The sequence below is a fragment of the Pollachius pollachius genome (genome assembly GCF_949987615.1).
Source record: "Pollachius pollachius genome assembly, chromosome: 17".
NCBI lineage: Eukaryota > Metazoa > Chordata > Actinopteri > Gadiformes > Gadidae > Pollachius > Pollachius pollachius.
In genome coordinates this window covers 8,579,220-8,597,997 of record NC_136950.1, presented here as the reverse complement: position 1 = coordinate 8,597,997, position 18,778 = coordinate 8,579,220, and the positions used below count along the sequence as shown (strand labels likewise).

Here is an 18,778-nt window from a genome sequence, read left to right as displayed (position 1 = left end):
ATTGTCCTGTGTCTTCACTGTCCTGTCCTGATTGTCATATGTCTCCATTGTCCTGTGTCTTCAGGGTCCTGTCCTGCCTGCCTTGTTTTCATTGTCCTGTCCTGAATGTCCTGTGTCTTTAATGTCTTGTGTCTTCACTCTTTTTTCTTCACTGTCCTGTCCTGTGTCTTCAGTGTCTGTGTCTTCAGTGTCCTGTGTATTCACTCTCTTGTCCATCCAAAAGGCACAAATCATCGTCACCCATCATTATATATCTAAATAAAGACCCAGTACTTGCCCTCAGACACCTGGTTGGAAGGAGTTCTGACTGAACCATCTCTGAACCATCCATTATGCACTACCACTAAAACTAAATAAAATACTCTTCTCCCCTTGTGTCAGTGTTATGACTCCTACAGCACTCCGTTCAGTCGCTCTGTTCTTTTCTAGAAGCTAGTTCTACCGAATGTCCTCAAATCTGAGTACGCATTCCGACCACCACCAGGCACCGCCGGTACGGTCTCACTCATCCCGGTGTAGAGGGGGTGACCTGACCTCATCTCGCTGCTCCAGATGGCCTCGGGCGTGTCAAACTCCCCCAGGAAGATCTCCGAGAAGCGCTCGGCCTCGTAGTTCTCCAGGTAGCACACCATGGCCTCGGGCAGCACCGGGCCCAGCACGCTGCGCTGCACGATGTCCTGCCCTTTGGACTGCACATCAAGGTCAGAGGTCACAGGTCAGAGGGGCAGACTGACGCACTCTGTGCACGGGCTATTTACTATGCTTTTAAGGGATCAGGTGTGTGTGTGTGTGTGGGGGGGGGTTGTGGGTTTACCTCCTCGGACTTGAAGGCCTGTTTGAGGTGAGTGTATTTCAGGAACCTGCAGGGGTGTCAAGAAGGAGTCGAGGATCAGGACGTGTGTGTTTGTGTATTTGTCTGTGTGTCTGAGTCGGCATGGGGATTTATGTCAATGTCACTCCATTTATGTGTGTATGAGCAAATGTTATTTGTGTGTAAGCATAAATAGGCATATGTGAGGGCGTATGAATAAATGTCAAATCCATCAAACTGTATTTATACAGCGCTGTTCACGCAAAAATGGCAATACAGAGTTCTTGACAAAGGAAACAGAAGAGCAGGAGAATTGTCTCAAATCAAGAGTAAATTTCAGAATTAGAGCAAAAAATTTGAGCCAATGGCATTACAAAGTGTGTATCCATATGTGTGTGTGTGTGTGCGGTGTGTCTGTGTGTCTGTGTGTGTTCGCGCTCCCTGACCTGGCGACGGGCAGCACGTTGGAGCCGGTGTACATCATGATGAAGAAGAAGACCCCGGTGAGGTACAGGCGCTGGAGGTTGGGGTTGTCCTGCATCACCAGGTAGAGCATGTTGGCCACCTTCTCCACCAGGATGGGGTCAAAGGTCAAGAGCAGCTGGAGACACAAAAACACACACACAGTTTGAAACCAATACTGGGTCATGGATTGGTTGAGGTTTTGATTTGGATTTTCCCAAAGATGTAATTGGACATTGGCAATTTTTACATTTGATATTTGAATTTTAATTGGTTGAGAATAAGTGTTTTCTTCTGAATAGGATCACAGGAATGTAAATGCCTTAACCAAATGTAAGACCCCTCTGATGCTTCCTGTCTGACTGAGAGCAGACCGCTCTGGGCTCACCTGGACGATGTGAGGCAGGCAGGTGTTGTCGCTGATCAGCCTCTTGATCTTGGGCAGCGGGCGGATGATGGCGTTGTCCTGGTCCCTGGTAGAATACACAGTTAGCTTCACATGCTATGCCAAGATAGGCTAAACTTTGCTAAGTTAGGCTAAGACGGTAGGCTCATCTAGACTGGGATAAGGGAGGACAGACTAGGCTAGGCAGAGCTACTTTAGGCCAAGCCAGTAAAGGCTAGGTTAGGAAAAGTTAGGCTAAAGTAGACTAGCCTATGGCTAAACAAACTACGCTAGGTTAGGCTAGGCTAAACTAGACAAGGCCGGGAAAGGTTATCTTGGGCTAGGAAAAACTCTTCCAAGATAGGCTTTGATAGATGAAGTTAAGTGTTAGGGTGACGTAGACTAGGCTATGAAACAATAAGCAAGGCTAACATGGTTACCTGCTGGGGTAGTAGGAGCACATGCTGATTAGCATGTTGAGGATGAGTGTGGCTAGGTCCGTCTCATTCATCACCGCCTGGCCTGTTGCTAGGAGACACCACTTGAGCTGAGGGATGGCCTGCAGGGGGCGCCAGCCGTCCATGCCCTGCGCCCAGCACCGCGTCTTAGCGGTTAGCACGCCCGTGCTCCAGAACTCCTGCATCTGGAGCAGGAACACAGAACACACGTTAGCCTGAAGGATGAGTGGGTGGGGAGGACAGCCCAAAGACTAGATGAAACGTCCTGGGTTCAACCCCCAAAAGTCTGCCTCGAGGCTCCCTAGAGCAAGATGTCTAACCCTGACTTTAATGTATGCATTTGAATTCACTGCAAGTCGCTTTGAATAAACCTTGATCTGATATATGACTTAACAGTGAAGAGTAACGATGCAAGTTTGCCAACCACTTCTCAATGCTGAAAGAAGCACTCCCAGGATTACAAATGGAGAATCCAAGCGAGCTGACGTCCATACCTCTTCATAACTGAAGGGCCCTCTCCTCTCCTTGTCTGCGTTCCCGAAGTACCACTCCTTCTCACTCTCTCTCTTCATGTCCGGGGACGCCTCGATAACGTTGGTCTGAGGGTACGTTCAAGATTAGCCCGTTAATTTGTGTGTCAATATCAAATATTTTTGTGAACCTCATTTTACATTTGTGTAGAATTATTCTTAGGACAGATTATAACACAAATATATTCAACCAGATTGAAGGATGAATTGGATGATTCATCCTTCAAATAGTGATTCAACTTTAAGTAATTTCATAATCAAATATAAATCCTCGTAAAACATAATTGTATCACACACTGTAGTCATGGGATTCCAAGTGAATTGGGATGACGTTGTTATGCCACATAACAGACCTTCTCCCAGTATATCTACTGGGATCTGGTGTACCTGTAGTGGGACCGTGGCCCTGCTGGTGTGGAGGTGGGCCAGGGTGAGGAGGTCCACCATGATCCGCACCCCGTTGGAGTCCATCACCTCCTTCACGTTTTTCTATGACAAAAAAACCCGGAACAGATTAAATAATCTGAATAACAACAAGAAAGGGATCTGAAATATATTGAGAATGCACAGCGACTAACTTTAACTTGGTAGCTTGTCAACATAAGCTAGTTGGCAAATACTTTCCAGGTTCCTAATGTTAGAACGTCGGCTAATGTTAGCAAGTTGGCTAAAGTGAGCCAGGAGGCAAAAACTAGCAAGGTGGCTCAAGTGAGCTAGGTGGCTAACGCAAGCTAGGTTGTTTATGTTAGCTGACCTTGTTGAGGATAAGTTTGTTGATGAAGAGAATGATTCTGTCTCGCTCCAGTCGGTCCGTACACTGAAAACACAAAAAGACAGAGAAATATTGTGGTGTGCATAATAATAATCATTGTGATATGAAATATAAAAATAACAGTAATTTATATATCTATATATATTTTTTTGCATTTTTTTCTCAATGAATAGGAGACGCGATAGTGTTAACAAATAACTGGAATAAAATGAAAACAAAAGCGGGAAGAAAATAGGGTCATGGTATGGTATACATACTCTGTCCAGCATGCCGACGATGTACTTAGTGTCGACGAAGGGTCCGATCTCCTCACAGCACTTCCCGTAGACGATGGCCAGCGCCTGCAGACACAAACACTTCATGGACACCTTGGGGGTGAGCAGGAAGCGGTGGTACAGCTCGTTGAAAAACTCATACCTAGGGAGGGAGGGAGAGAGAGAGGGAGGGAGGGGGAGGGAGAGAGAGAGGGAGGGAGAGGGGGAGAGTGAGGGAGGGAGAGAGAGAGAGAGTGAGGGAGAGGGGGAGAGAGAGGGAGGGAGAGAGAGAGGGAGAGGGAGGGAGAGGGAGGGAGAGAGAGGGAGGGAGAGGGGGAGAGAGAGGGAGGGAGAGGGGGAGGGAGAGAGATAGAGAGAGAGGGGGGGAGGGGGAGGGAGAGAGGGAAGCGGAGAGAGATGAAGGCTCTTGAACATACTTCTTTATAATGAATTGAACACATGCAAGGGATGAAAGTTGTGCTGCTTCAGGACCAGGTTTCAAAGTACGACCAGAGATGAGCACAGGATCGCTGCAACAGTGGTCATTTTTTTTTATTAATGTAATTTAATGGATTCATTGCATGAGGATTTATCGAGACTTATTTTAAGACCTTTTAACTCATTATGTCCTCACTAGTTTAAAAGATTAATTTAAGATTAATTTCACAGATTTTTCTTGCGTCTGAGCTCAATGAGTCCTCACATACGTTCTTATTTCAGTCAATAATGTGTGCAAGGTTGGTAAATGTATACAATGTACTGACTTAAGAGGACTAAAAAGTGTAAATGGGTTGGTCCACCAGTGCTCCCCAGTGCTGACTGGTGTTCAGCCAGTCAAGGTTGGTAAACGTAGGCGATAGTGTCTAAAGAGGACATGATATGGTGAACAGGTTGCTTGGCTGTCTTACGATCTCTTGATGCCGCTGGACTCGTCGTTCTCGTCTTCCTCCAGCAGAAGGCGAAGGTAATAATCTCCGATCTTGATCTCATCCGAAAGGCAATCGTACCGCACCTGGGGAGAGAAGGTATCAAGATGTTAAGATACAAGATCTTAAGACACAGCATCGTAGTTCATAGTTACCTGTTCAACTCAGAAGTTAAAGACTCGACTTCATCCTACAGCTTTTCCTTCAGTGATTTTACAACTCACATTAAGTTTATCTTCCACTAAGTTAACATTACTGTATGCATGTAACTGTACTATGATATATTTTAGTATGATGTAGGTGACGCTCATGAAGCATCCAGCTACTACTACTAGAGTGTAGTTCATGGGCTGGGTTGAGCCAAGTTCAGACAATAAACTGTTGGTGCTTCCATACAATCATTTCAGGGTGTGTTTGAGTTAGTGTGACGTTGACAAGTAAGAATTGCAATCTTTCCGAAAACTAAATGATCTCTATTTTAGTTCTAGTTGGCGGGGGTCATTTTTGGGTCATTTTTCTGCTGGGACCTCAAACTCCTGGTGGTTCCAGGAGATGACGCTGGCGCTGCCCAGCTCGCGGTCCACGCTGAAGGCCCTCATCTCCCCCTCCAGGCCGTCACGGAGCTCCTCCCGCGTCTTCAGGTTCCAGATCAGGTTGGAGCGGGCGTGGTCCAGCTGGAACCTGGGGAGGGGCGAGAGACAAGGTGGTCCTCAAAGACTGGCTGATAACTCCATCACATAATCTAACGTAATAACATAATCCTCTGTTAACAAATAACTGGGGTAGGTTCATATGCGGGTATATGTGTTTAGAGGTGTGTGGAGTTGTCTTCGTGTTTTCCGGGGTTTACCAGGGGTTTCTAGGTGTGTGTGTTTGTGAGTGTGTGTAAACACAGGTGTGTATATATATATACACGTATCTATCGTTTATGTGCAGGTGTGTACACTTGTTTATAAAAATATGTTCATAGAGGTGTATAAGTATGTACAGGTGTGTGCAGGAACATAAGTGTGTACAAATGTGTACACAGCAGTCGAGACGTACTTGTAGTAGAAGAGCTCCCAGTTGGATTCTATCTTGATTCTCTGTCTCCTCTTCCGCAAGATGACAGGCTTCTGGTTGGGGTTCTAGAATCAAACAGAACATTTCATCACCACACACGCACCACAGAGTGAGTATGGAGAGAGAGGGAGAGAGAGAGAAAGAGCGACAGAGAGAGAGAGAAAACGCAGAAAAGAGAGAAAGGGAGGGAAAGACCTCATTCACACTGCAAGCAAAAGTGGCCCAAATCCGTAGTGTGAACAGCACAATTCACATGGAATCTGATATTTTCAATTCGGACTTGGGCCACTTTCATATGTGGACATAAATCCGATGCAGGTCAGATTTCTTGCAATGTGACCGCATTGTGAACATATCTAAAGAATGCCATGTCATATCGGAACTCATGTCCTTGTCACCATTCTGTGCTGCTGAGAGTCACTCAATGAATACAATATGGAAGAAGGGTGCGAGGGAGGGAGTCATTGGAGGGAGACTAAGGAAAATACTAGGTTGTAGAATTGATGTTGGAAGGCCATTAACAATTAATTTTTTTTCCTTTTCAGGTGATCAGTCAGCCATAATATCACCTGTGTTTTCTCTCTGGGATGCTTTTGTGAATATTGGAAATTGGCTATGTTTAAAAATGAATGTGAACAGCTACACCAAAAAATCAGTTCTGATCAATAAATCTGAATTGAGCGCTAAGGTTTGCAGTGTGGACGAGCCAAAAAGAGAGAGACAGATAGAGGGACTGTAGGAAAGAGAGAGACAGACAGATAAAGGGATTTTAGGAAAGAGGGATACAGACAGAGAGAATTGAGAAAGTGTGACAGACAGACAGAGAATGGAGGAAAGAGAGCGAGACGGATGGAGAGAATGGAGGAAAGAGAGAGAGACAGATAGAATGGAGGAAAGAGAGAGAGACAGACTGAGAGAATGGAGAAAAGAGAGAGAGACAGACAGAGAGAATGGAGGAAAGAGAGAGAGAGAGAGACAGAGAGAATGGAGGAAAGAGAGACAGACAGACTGAGAGAATGGAGGAAAGAGAGACAGACTGAGAGAATGGAGGAAAGAGAGACAGACTGAGAGAATGGAGGAAAGAGAGAGACAGACTGAGAGAATGGAGGAAAGAGAGCGAGACGGATAGAGAGAATGGAGGAAAGAGAGCGAGACGGATAGAGAGAATGGAGGAAAGAGAAAGAGACAGAGAAAGCGAATGCGGGAGGATGTGGTGACAGTATGATGTCATGACTGGTGAGATATGAATTAAGACGCGTCTTCTACATGACACAAGAAGCTGAAAACCACGAAGGGAAGGTGCAAAAGCTACACCAGCAGAACCATTTGGACACACACACACACACACACACACACACACACACACACACACACACACACACACCTGGAAAAAAAGGATGGGATCATGGGCTCTGATGATGACAGTGATAAAGAGGGGCGGGTCAAATGAAGAAGAACAGATTGATCCCATTGGCCAATGCTACTTACCAGGTTATTCCTGTCCTGCTACATTGATTGACAGGAAAGAAATCAAGACAAGGTGAGGGGAGGGGCAGAGACACAACACAGGAGAGATTAAAGAACGGTTGTCATAGAAACGGTAACATAATTAATCATTACGTGGAAACACACTGTGGAAAATCTTAATTTGGACTGGTACTAGGTTAGTAGGATCATTAATTAAATAAAAAATATTTATTTATTTATTCATTATTAACTATTCCCCAGTAGTGGACATGCAGAACATAATGTGCTTCATGCTACAGGCAAAACTGACACAAGAACGATTTGATTAGCTTGTTGTCAGCCATGAACACAAAAACCGGACCTAAATAACGAACAGATCTTCCTGTTCCATGTCAAATTAGATCTGCAGCAGAAATCAGTTTAATTTAGATTTGAAGAAAAGACACAAAGCTGCAAACGAAAGACACACACACACACACACACACACACACACACACACACACACACACACACACACACACACACACACACACACACACACACACACACACACACACACACACACACACACACACACACTACCCTTAGGTGGCAGCATACTCGCGATAGCCCTGGAAGCGGCCAAAACTAATTGTATCCATCGGTCATTATACAAAGCACGGGCATGTCTGGCCCTGGCGGATCAGCAAAGCAGGCTTCACAGACACTGCAGCAGCAGCAGCTATCCATGCTAAGCACAGATCACACATGCCAGACCTTGTGATCCGTGAGACCCCCGAGAAGGGACTGACTGCCGCAGGAGCACAGCGGACTGACTCAAGAAATTGACCAGAATCTAGCTAAGCTAAGTACAAATCTATACTATACTATACTGGCCCGGCTCGGTAGGGTTTGACTCGTCTCGGCAGCTTTGCATTACCATTACAACCGGGCTATTCCACCGAAGGTGGAGCTTTAACAGATGACGTGCTTCCCTTTTTTGCCTCCTAATCTCAAAAGCTTGTTGATAACTGATTTAGTTCGGATAAGTCCTGTTTACACATTAGACAATGTTTCACAAATATTTTCACAAGGAAAAAAATATGTTGACTATCGACCTAATGCTGTGAAATATTTTCCAATGTCCAAGAAATCTGTCCTTTTTCAGAAAGCTATTTTGTTTTGCAAGAGATTATCATCAACATAACATCACCGCGGTGCGTGCTTCTATTAAACCTTCATTAACCTTTTTAATTAGGCTTGTGTAATTACAGGAACTAACAAATAATAAAGAATCAGGCTGTTGAGAACTCTAGCCATACTTTTCGTGGCGATGCGTCTCATAGACAAGGATAGGTGTATGACCGCCAAGTTTAATAGTTTAATAATTTAGGTCTATGTCTCCACAATTTGAGAGGCAACTTCTCGCTCCAATCAGCCACCAGGGCTGACGTCACCGCAGCCAACTTGGGGGCGGGGCGGGCTCACTCTGGCCCGACCTCTGAGACGATCCATCTCAAGCGAGTTACGGCACAGCACAGCTATGCGTGTTTAAAATGGTAGTGGCAACGCAAATCTGCACGGTATGCTACAGTACGGCTCGGCGCGGCCAAAAGCACTAATGGGAAAACGCCAATGGATGACCCTGTGACCCTTATCCCCACGGGAGCAGGAAGGTGGTCGCCTCACCTCCTTCTTCACGATGCCCATCTTGTCCCTCCAGTGCATCAGAACGATGTCGGCCTTCTCCTTGGCGAACTTCTCCACCTCCTTGGCCGCCTTGCCCGCCATGCGCTGCCAGTCGGGAACCTTGACCCGGCCCATCTGGTCCTACGAGACCGGGACCACAAGACAGCTCAACGCCTCGTCATCAAGAATACAAAGGAGGAGGGGGGCACGCCAAGCCCGCTTTTCCTTCTCAGGTGCTTGATAAATAATCCTGGGAAATATCAAGACACGCTTGACCCTGTTTGACTATCTGACTTCAATAACTAAGACTGTCAAATTATAAAGGTAGGCAGTAGGGCATCGAGGATGCCTACATGTAGATTGTGGACATCCAGGGTGAGCGTGGAACCTTCTGGGCCAGGCTCGGTTGGTATATTCCCCGATACATCGCCATAGATGTGGTTCGTAACCAAGTGAATATAACTGGTCTGTTTGTCTGTTACCGTGGCGATCTTGAGGTTGTCCCGGATGTGCATCCTGTCCGTGTCCTTCTCAGGGACGGGGTCAGGGCTGTCCAGGTAAGCCAGCAGGCCGGTGGGCTGGGGGGGGGGGGGGGGGGGAGCAGACAACAGGTTAGCTAATCCACAGAGCATCATACTAACTGGGGACAGACTGTGATAGCATAGGGTGCTTCTGCACGCGGGAGTTAACGAGTAGCTGGGAAGAACTGTGGGTGCAGAGGTGGGTGTGGTGGTCTGACTCTAGAGGGTGTGGGGCGTGGGGTAGGCCTGGAGGTCTAGAGGTGGGTGTGGTGGTCTAGAGGGTTTGGGCTCCTACCAGAATCCTCTTCAGCAGGTTCATGGCGGTGGGGTTCTCCGCCGTCCAGAGACCCACCAGGTGGCGACTCAGCTGTCTGCCAGGGAAACAGTCAGGAACCAGTCAGTCACAGACCAACGCTAGTCAGACCTGCAAGTGTGCGTGTGTGCGCGCGTGTGTGTGTGTGTGTGTGTGTGTGTGTGTGTGTGTGTGTGTGTGTGTGTGTGTGTGTGTGTGTGTGTGTGTGTGTGTGTGTGTGTGTGCAGACCTGTTGGTCAGCATCCTCTGGTCAGAGCTGATGGTGAACATGGAGGTGTGCAGGTGTCTGGGCAGGGCTCCCTCACTCAGAGCCAGCTCCTGCATCTTAGTGGCAATGCTCTTGTCTCCCTCCTAACGAGAGAGAGACACACACAGGTCAGTATCCACGATCCCAAAGGGAATAACAATCCTCATTCCCAGCTGGGTGACGTATCAAAGTGTACAGATGAGATATTGTTTGTGCGGAAATAGCTAACTGATATCATGATCTAAAGGTCAAATGTTGTCTTTTCATTTACTGAAAGGCTTTATTACAGGAAGAAATGGAAGATTATCAGTAAAAATAGATTACATATGATAAGATTAGAGGATGCAATGAACATGGAAAGGTTAAAACCAGCACACAGGTAATAACAAACAGCCAGCACCCATTTGTATGGTTCGTTACAGGGCGGTATAAAAAACAAGGGATGACTTTTGTTAGATGACTCACCTCGATGATGGCCTTCATCACCAGACCGGCTCCCTTCACGATGGCCATGGACGGGTGCTGCAATAGAACACACAACACGACTTTATTCAACAACTGCGGCAAGAAGAACACAACATTGCAATACACATCAACGTCTTTCCTGAGAGAGTTTTGGTAGACCGGATACCGCTACAATTCCTGACTTAGTGCAGGGGGGGTTCTCCAAAGCGTCGCTGTGTGATGGTGTGACAACATGGATGAATGTGTGTCAGTATAAAACAATCGCCAAGAGCGATGGTCTCATCGTGGTCAGCCTTGTTGACCTCTGACCTGGAAGAGCTTGAAGAGGGTGCGTCCGTTGGAGGCGACCATCTCCAGCAGCATGTCAAACTGCTGGCCCTCCGTGGTCTCACTGTAGGGCGCGCAGAGGGCAAAGGTCAGGAAGTCCAGCAGGGAGCTGATGACCAGGGCCCCGGTGCCGTGGTCCTGAGGGACGAGAGACATGTAGAGAGAGAGAGAGAGAGAGAGAGAGAGAGAGAGAGAGAGAGAAAAGAGAGTAGAGAGTAGAGAGTAGAGAGAGAGAGAGAGGAGAGAGAAGGCAGTTGGGGTAGAAAAGGAAAGAGAGTTAAACAGCTGCATGTCTCTCATATAAAAGTGAAAATGAGGTGGTGGTTCGGTTTATGTGGTGGTGACGTTGCTGTTGTGGCGATGGTGGTGCTGCCATAGTCATGATGGTGTTGTAACACCAATGATGGTGTTGCTATTGTGATGGTGGTGTATTAGGTGATGGTGTTGTAACTATATTGATAGCTGTGTTGCTATGGTCATGTGTGTGTTGGTTGGTGTTGTTTCTAAGGTGAGGTTGATGGTGGTATTACCATTGTGAGGGTGGTGTAGCTATGGTTATCGTGGTGCTGCTATGGTGATGGTGGTGATTCTATGAGGATAGTGGTGTTTCTATGTGGATGGTGATGCTTCTATTGCGACATTGTGGTTGATGTAGTGATGGTGGCGTTGCTATTTTGATTGTGGTTTCTACGCAGCGGTGTTGCCTTGCTCTTGATATTTCTGTGTCTGAGCACTGCTGCCGGATAAAAGCTAGAAACTCTGATGATTGAACCGTCAGACTCCAAACGGAGAGGACGGCTCCAGACTTTGACAAAGTAGCAGCTGTCTGACGGCTGCACATGAATCACCCTGACAGCGGTGCTTATGAATCACCCTGACAGCGCCATGAATACTTAAAGAGCGCAGGGCCTGCAGCGCGCTGATAGAGAGCCGACAGAGAGAGAGGGGCGCCGCACCACGTTGCTGATAAACTTCTCCAGCAGGTTCTCCAGGAACTTCTTGGAGGACAGCAGGGAGGCCTTGTTCAACTGCTCCTGACGCAGGTCATAGTCATCGTGCATGGGCTGAGAGACAGAGACACAGAGGGAGGGAGATGGAGAGACGGAGACATGATACCGTTACTGTTGCCGTATTACTGTTGTGTTCGAAAGTTTTTTTTACATGATTCCTGTGTGTTATTGTGTTGTATAAGGTGTGTTATTGCGTGGTGTAAGGGTGAGGGTTGGGTACTTGCAAACATCAGTGCACAGAGCATGTCTATCTAGATAGAGTAGGTCTTGTGTTAGGACGTGTTATATAAAGTGTGGCGTTGGGGTGAGGTACTTACACACATCAGAGCACAGAGCATGTCTATGGCTGCGTGGGTCACGCTGTTATTATTTCGCTTCAAAGCCTTCACCGTCTTCACACCCAGCTTTTCCCTGAACCTGGAAGATACACAAACACAAACAAACAACAACAAACACACACACACACAAGCTTAACACCAACAAACACACACACCAGCTCTAGAACGCAACACATCACGCAGGAATAGATAGATAAATGAACGCAAGATAACAGCACAGCAATCACAGCAAATGTGTATAGAGCGCATGTTCAAACATAACGTATATGAAGTACAAATATATGAAATAGAGAAAAAAATAGGAAATACATTAATATTAATACAACATTAATATGACATATTAATGGCCTTATCACCATTAGTTGCTTAAGTAGTTAATCCTTTTCTCAATAAATGGTTAACTCATCTGTCCAAGCGTTTTTTCAAATTAAAAGTCCTCTGTGATATTCCAGCAAGCATCAGCAGGCTACTTGAGTGGTGAACGTTTTAAATCATCCAACACGCAACACACAGCACAAGCAATGCCCTCCTCTACCTCCTTAGAGCCCCAGAGGGGGAGGCTATTAGAGATACATATACAGAGATATACAGAGATATTTACACACACATATATATAGAGATATGGTTAGAGGGGTATATAGACATCACATCTCTAATCAGATATATGCCAAGCCATTAAGGACGGAGTGTGAGATGATGGTGACGAAAGGGAGGAGAGAGAATGGCTGGCAGGCTTGCCCGCTGACCGACTGACTGACTGACTGACTGACTCACTGGGCGGTTGGGTGACTGGCTGACTGGCTGACTGAGAAGAGGAGGAGGAGGATAAGAGAGGAATAGGAGAGACACAAGAGCACAACAAGCCGGAGCAGAGAGGAGCACGAAAGAGGGACGAGCAAGTACCTTTCCTTACTCTTCTCCAGAAGAAAGATAGAGCAAGAGGAGAGGAGAGAGGGATGATGGGAGAGGAGAGGAGAGGATGGAAGAGGAGAGGAGATGAGGAGAGAGGTGAGGTGAGGTAGATGAGAGAAGAAAAGGAAGCGAGAGGAAGAGGAGAAATGAACAGCGGATGGAGTGAGGAGAAAGATGAGGATGACGTAGGAAGAGGAGAACAATAGCAGAGAGGTGAGAGGACAGAGGAGACAATAAGACGAGGAAGGTGCTGAAGGGAGAGGAGGACGATGTAGGAGGAAGAGGAGAGGACGATGGCGGAGGAAGAGGAGAGGACGATGGCTGAGCATGAGAGCGGAGAGACTGGGATGCATGGATTCATATTTACGTTCCATCAGTGGCTCCCGCCCCGTGGACAGACCTTGAAACGACAGAGCACGTCAACAACTTACCACACACACAAATACAAACACCAACTCTTACCACGCGTGTGTAAGTGTGTGTGGGTGCGTGTTTGGACATCAAAGCGTACTGCAAAAATCCTACTTTCCTAGCGAATCAGAGAACTTTGCTAAAGGGTTTCAACGCCAGGCATTTGTCGAGAACTAGTCTGGACAAAGCAAACACAGGTCTGGTTATGAGCAGACGCTCAGTTACAAAGGGACGCGCGTGATTGGAATATCAACAGCTATGCAGGGGGACATTGGGGATTGAACCAAGGCCCTGGCCTCTGGCTAGGATTCAAACTCCCTAGTCGCTCCCCTACCCTGGCCTTGAGGTGCGCTTTGTACGCTAAGCTTCAGTGACCCTTACTGTACCCCCCCGTTGATGGAGATAAAGGGCTAGATAGATGGGTACTCCAATCAGGGGGTTGTAACGGCAGCAGACAGTAACAAGACCTGCGGTCAGCCCTGGGGCTTTAGTGTGTATCTGGCTCTGTATCTGTGAGGACACACCTTACATGGGTTTGGGGAGTGGGGTCTGGGGATACGGGGGTCTGGGGATAGGAGGGTCTGGGGATACGGGGGCCTGGTGGTACGGGGGTTTCAGGGTACTGGGGTCTGGGGGTGCAGGGGTGGGAGGTCTGGGGGTCCTTACTTTGGCAGCTGTGTGAAGGCCTGGAAGCCGGCCTTGGAGGCGACCAGGCGGCGGATGGCCTGGAAGTGGCTCTCCAGCTCGGTGTTGGGCCCCGGCAGCTCCGTGTCCTGGGACAGCAGGGCCAGGATGGCGTTGTTGATCAGCTTCTCCTTGTTCTCCGAGAACAGACCCTGGCGGAGGGGCAGGAAAGGGGAGAGGAGGATGGGGGAAAGAGAAGGAGACATGCAATGCCTTCTCAGATGAATGCTTATCACACACACACACATACAACTATATACACAGATGCACAGAAGACCAACAGAAGGACTTACATCCCAGGGATAGACAGGCAAACAGAGAGACAGACAGACAGACAGACAGACAGACAGACAGACAGACAGACAGACAGACAGACAGGGTGAGACAGCCCTGAGTGACGGGCGTGACACTCACGTCCTGCGTGACGGCGTGGAGTACTCCGCTGTAAGAGACGTTGGCGTTGAAGCGAAACACGGCGTCCGCAAAGTTCCCATCTGGAGGGACAACACAGAGAGACACGAGGGTCAACGAGGGTGTATCATGCATCATGTATCCCTCCTCCGTCTTAATTATATAGCACTTTTCTGGAAACGAAGAGACACTTTACAATGGCAGTCAAAGACAAGAGTTGCAAAATCTCACATTAAACATTAAAAGCATAAAAATGAAGGGCAAAACAGAAGGACAGTGTTGGTGAGGAAGGTTAGTCACTGAAGGGTAAGTGAACCCCCCGTATCAGCTCAAATTTGATCACCGAAGTGGAAAATCGTATTTTGCTGGGAGTGCAAGGATAGAGGGGGGAAGGGCGTGTGATTCCCACGGTTACGACGCGGGGCCACTTTGTGATATTTTCTTGGGAGCCTACCATCGAGTGTGATGATGAGCGATGTAGTATATGACATGAGCAACACACAGTGGCTTTATACTATAAGTACTATAATACTATAAGTATAAAGCATTAACCCTAAAGTATTAACCCTCTCTCGGACGCTGCCATTAACAACCGCAGCCCAGACGGAGCCTCCACACGTCAACATAGACCTTGCCGCCGGTGTCCCTTCGTCTTGACAGCGAAGAGTATACCAAATGCTGCCACAAATGCCACCAGCGCTTTGTGGAACGTCACAAAGCGGACGGCTGAGACTGGCAAATATGGTGGATTTTACTCCTGTTTTCTCTAAATGATGGTCTTATTTTTGTCCCATTGATACCAATTGCAACGATTACTATGCTTACGATCATGAGACGTAAAACAACGTTTAAAACACAAAGTTAATTATTTTGAGTCCCTCTTAAAGAGGGTCCTTTGGGGATGCCATTAAAGAGGGAGGCGGCTTCTGGTTTGACTCACTAGGGGGCGCTGCCAGGAACTTGAGGTGCAGACTCTCCACCTCCTCGTCCACGGGCAGGCTCAGCAGGCCCCACCTCTGGCCCCGCTGCGTGGACGCCATCTTCACACACACGTCCCGGTTCCCCGACGCCCGCACGCCGTCCAGCAGACTGGCCAGCAGGGCGTCTCTGCGCGCACGGACACACACACACACACACGTGGAAACACACAATAATAATAATTGTAAACAGACAAGTTTGCACTTATTAAAAAGTGTTGAAACACACAAGACACACACACACACACACAATAATAACGGCGGGCAAGTTAGCCCTTATTAAAAGGTGTGGAAACACAAAAGAGGTGTTAACACCCTAGTGGTTCCCATACATAGACCAATGTGTGGCGCAGCGCCACAGAATCAACACCGAGCGCCACAAATTCATTCTGCTTTCTTTTTATTTTTTTTGAAATATAAATATCGTTCCGTTCATTCATCTCCGCGTAGCACTCTTTCTCCCGGTCATTCTCGTTCACACACGCACACAGAGACAAGCGCGCTGTGGCAACCCGTTTCCCCGATTGTCAGATACCCGGTACGAATTACACAGAAAGCAGGGGTTAAAGCCGCAGCCGGCGTTTATTTCCACAGCATAAATAGTCTGTATACTCGTGCTAGGGTCTCCGTGAGCCTCTAGCTCGCCGGCGTGGTGCGGGATCCCTCCGTGTCGCTTCACCCTTCTCCCGGTCTAGCGAGCACTCCCGCCGTGTCACTTGCCCGGCGCTGTGCGGAATCCCTCCGTGGCACTTCCTCGTGGTGCGGACTCTCTCCGTGGCACTTCCTCGTGGTGCGGACTCTCTCCGTGGCACTTCCTCGTGGTGCGGACTCTCTCCGTGGCACTTCCTCGTGGTGCGGACTCTCTCCGTGGCACTTCCTGGTTCGCCCGGTCTGGTGCGCCTTTTAAACCCGGCTTCTGGTCCTTTCCCTTCCTCCGGCCAGGTGTCCCTGATTGCGCTGATTGGGGGGAGAGACGTGGTGCTCTCTGTCGCCGGCTGGGGGTTGGCGACGGTAAACCAAGTCTACTGAGTGTCCTCGGACCCGCCCGGTCCGAGGTCCGGCGGCGGGATGCCACACTCCTCCACCGCTTGCTCAGGCCCCTGGTCGTCGGTGAGCCCGCTCAGGCAGGCATCCCGGCGTGACAGGGCGTCGGCATTCCTGGCTCCGGCCATCCACTTCAGGGGGGCGTGGTTGGTGACCAGGATGACCTCCCTCCCTAGAAGATAACACCTGGTGTTTCGGGGGCCCCGGAACCACCGCGTCACTCGTGCGCCGGTGTCCCCGGCTCCGGCCATCCGCCCCAGGGGGCCGCGGCCGGCGACCAGGACGACCTCCCTCCGCCCTCCACCGGCTCCGGGCCCGATCGGCCCACCCGCGGCCCAACGCGATCTGCCGCAGCGGCCCAGCGGTCGACGCACCCCTGGGGCCGGGGTTCCCGGCCACCTCCATCAGGTCGTCGTCGTCGTCGTCGTCATCGCCGTGGCCCGTGGGTCCAGAGGGGACCAGGCGGTCGTCGGCGCTCCCATCGGGATCCGGAGGCCCCACAGGTCCACCTGTCCCACGGAGGCCGTCCCCATCCCCGTCCAGCGTGACGGCGTCCCCGCTGGGGATCGACACGGACAGGCGATCGTCCTCCGCCCCTCCAGCGGAGTCCCTTGCTCCGACCGACGTCCCCGCCGCCTCCGTCTCCGCCTCCGCCCCGGTGCCGACGCCGGCCCCTGGCTCGGCCCCGAGCCCCGGCTCCAAGTCGGCCCCGAGCAGCGCCACGGCCCCTGGTTCCGGTGAGGCCGCGGGCTCAGCCTCCTCTGTTCGCCCTCCAGGGGGCGACGGAGGCCTGGTGGCCCCGTGGGCCTGTTGAGCTCCCCTCACCCCTCTGCGGGGTGGTTCTCTCCGGCTCCGGAGTTCACGCGCCGGGTCCTGTAGCCGGTGGAAGATCGGGCAGTCCTTCCCGATTAGCAGCGGCACCGGTAGGTGGGGTACGATCCCTGCCCGCGTCGTGAATACCCCGTGCTGGGTCCGGATGACGACGTGGCAGGTCTCGAACGTCCGGGTGTCCCCGTGTATGCAGGTCACCTCTATGGGCGCGCCCTCCGTCCCGCCCGCCAAGTCGGGGCGGAGGAGAGTGACCACGCTGCCGGTATCCACGAGGGCCTGCGTGCCCTGGTTCATTACCCGCGCCGGTATGGTCGGGCTTCTCGTTTTCCCCTGCGCCCAGCAGGTCGCTCGCATGCATGGCTGCGTCTGCTGCCGGCGTGGCTCGTCTCGCGGCCCTGTCTCCCGCGGCCTCGTCTCTCGCGGCCCCGCCTCCCACGGCCTCATCTCGGGCCGCGTCGTCTCTGGCGGCGTCGTCTCCGGCTGCCTCGGGGCGGCGGTCGCGGCGGCGGTCGCGGCGGCGGTTGCGGCGGCGAGTTCGGTGAGCCGTAGTACGGCCTCGTAGAGGAGGGCCAGACTCTCCCTGGTCTCCCACTGCTGCTGCTGGGCGGGCGTCGCCGCGGTCCCATCCGGGTTCTGCATGCCGGCTGAAGGGGTTTCCCTCACAAACCCGGCCCGTAGCGCGGTCGAGTTGCCCGCATTCTCCACCATATGTGGCAACCCGTTTCCCCGATTGTCAGATACCCGGTACGAATTACACAGAAAGCAGGGGTTAAAGCCGCAGCCGGCGTTTATTTCCACAGCATAAATAGTCTGTATACTCGTGCTAGGGTCTCCGTGAGCCTCTAGCTCGCCGGCGTGGTGCGGGATCCCTCCGTGTCGCTTCACCCTTCTCCCGGTCTAGCGAGCACTCCCGCCGTGTCACTTGCCCGGCGCTGTGCGGAATCCCTCCGTGGCACTTCCTCGTGGTGCGGACTCTCTCCGTGGCACTTCCTCGTGGTGCGGACTCTCTCCGTGGCACTTCCTCGTGGTGCGGACTCTCTCCGTGGCACTTCCTCGTGGTGCGGACTCTCTCCGTGGCACTTCCTGGTTCGCCCGGTCTGGTGCGCCTTTTAAACCCGGCTTCTGGTCCTTTCCCTTCCTCCGGCCAGGTGTCCCTGATTGCGCTGATTGGGCGGAGAGACGTGGTGCTCTCTGTCGCCGGCTGGGGGTTGGCGACGGTAAACCAAGTCTACTGAGTGTCCTCGGACCCGCCCGGTCCGAGGTCCGGCGGCGGGATGCCACAGCGCATACATGCCAATGGTGCGCGGGTACACTACCTACTTATTGGATCAACCCACGTATCACTGACACATGCACACGCACTGACAGCTGATTCGCCCGCTCCTCTCAACGCGCCTACAAGGGCTAACCCGAGTGGGATATTTGCGATTAATGTGAAATGCAGTTATAGTTTATATATATTATGGTGTTAGACCCCCAGGCCGTTCTGCCG

At 50.4% G+C, this 18,778-nt stretch overlaps 1 protein-coding gene across 3 annotated transcripts in view; it reads right to left on the bottom strand.

Annotated features, from left to right (window-relative positions):
* dnajc13 (DnaJ heat shock protein family (Hsp40) member C13) overlaps positions 1–18,778 on the bottom strand; it is a 50,314-nt gene that overhangs the window by 18,194 nt on the left and 13,342 nt on the right. For 2 of the 3 annotated variants that reach the window (XM_079754398.1, XM_079754399.1), the window contains 25 exons: positions 15,375–15,541; positions 14,438–14,517; positions 14,006–14,175; positions 13,296–13,328; positions 11,996–12,095; positions 11,625–11,732; positions 10,651–10,806; positions 10,342–10,398; positions 9,859–9,980; positions 9,612–9,687; positions 9,278–9,373; positions 8,796–8,936; positions 7,149–7,166; positions 5,643–5,725; positions 5,126–5,279; positions 4,581–4,684; positions 3,676–3,835; positions 3,401–3,463; positions 3,034–3,135; positions 2,611–2,715; positions 2,099–2,301; positions 1,662–1,746; positions 1,258–1,412; positions 815–860; positions 535–689 (listed from right to left, as the gene is read on the bottom strand). In XM_079754398.1, coding sequence (XP_079610524.1) covers positions 535–689; positions 815–860; positions 1,258–1,412; positions 1,662–1,746; positions 2,099–2,301; positions 2,611–2,715; positions 3,034–3,135; positions 3,401–3,463; positions 3,676–3,835; positions 4,581–4,684; positions 5,126–5,279; positions 5,643–5,725; positions 7,149–7,166; positions 8,796–8,936; positions 9,278–9,373; positions 9,612–9,687; positions 9,859–9,980; positions 10,342–10,398; positions 10,651–10,806; positions 11,625–11,732; positions 11,996–12,095; positions 13,296–13,328; positions 14,006–14,175; positions 14,438–14,517; positions 15,375–15,541 — 2,739 coding nt within the window. The remainder of the gene's footprint in view (positions 1–534; positions 690–814; positions 861–1,257; positions 1,413–1,661; positions 1,747–2,098; positions 2,302–2,610; positions 2,716–3,033; positions 3,136–3,400; positions 3,464–3,675; positions 3,836–4,580; positions 4,685–5,125; positions 5,280–5,642; positions 5,726–7,148; positions 7,167–8,795; positions 8,937–9,277; positions 9,374–9,611; positions 9,688–9,858; positions 9,981–10,341; positions 10,399–10,650; positions 10,807–11,624; positions 11,733–11,995; positions 12,096–13,295; positions 13,329–14,005; positions 14,176–14,437; positions 14,518–15,374; positions 15,542–18,778) is intronic. The other variant, XM_079754400.1, reaches the window with a different exon arrangement.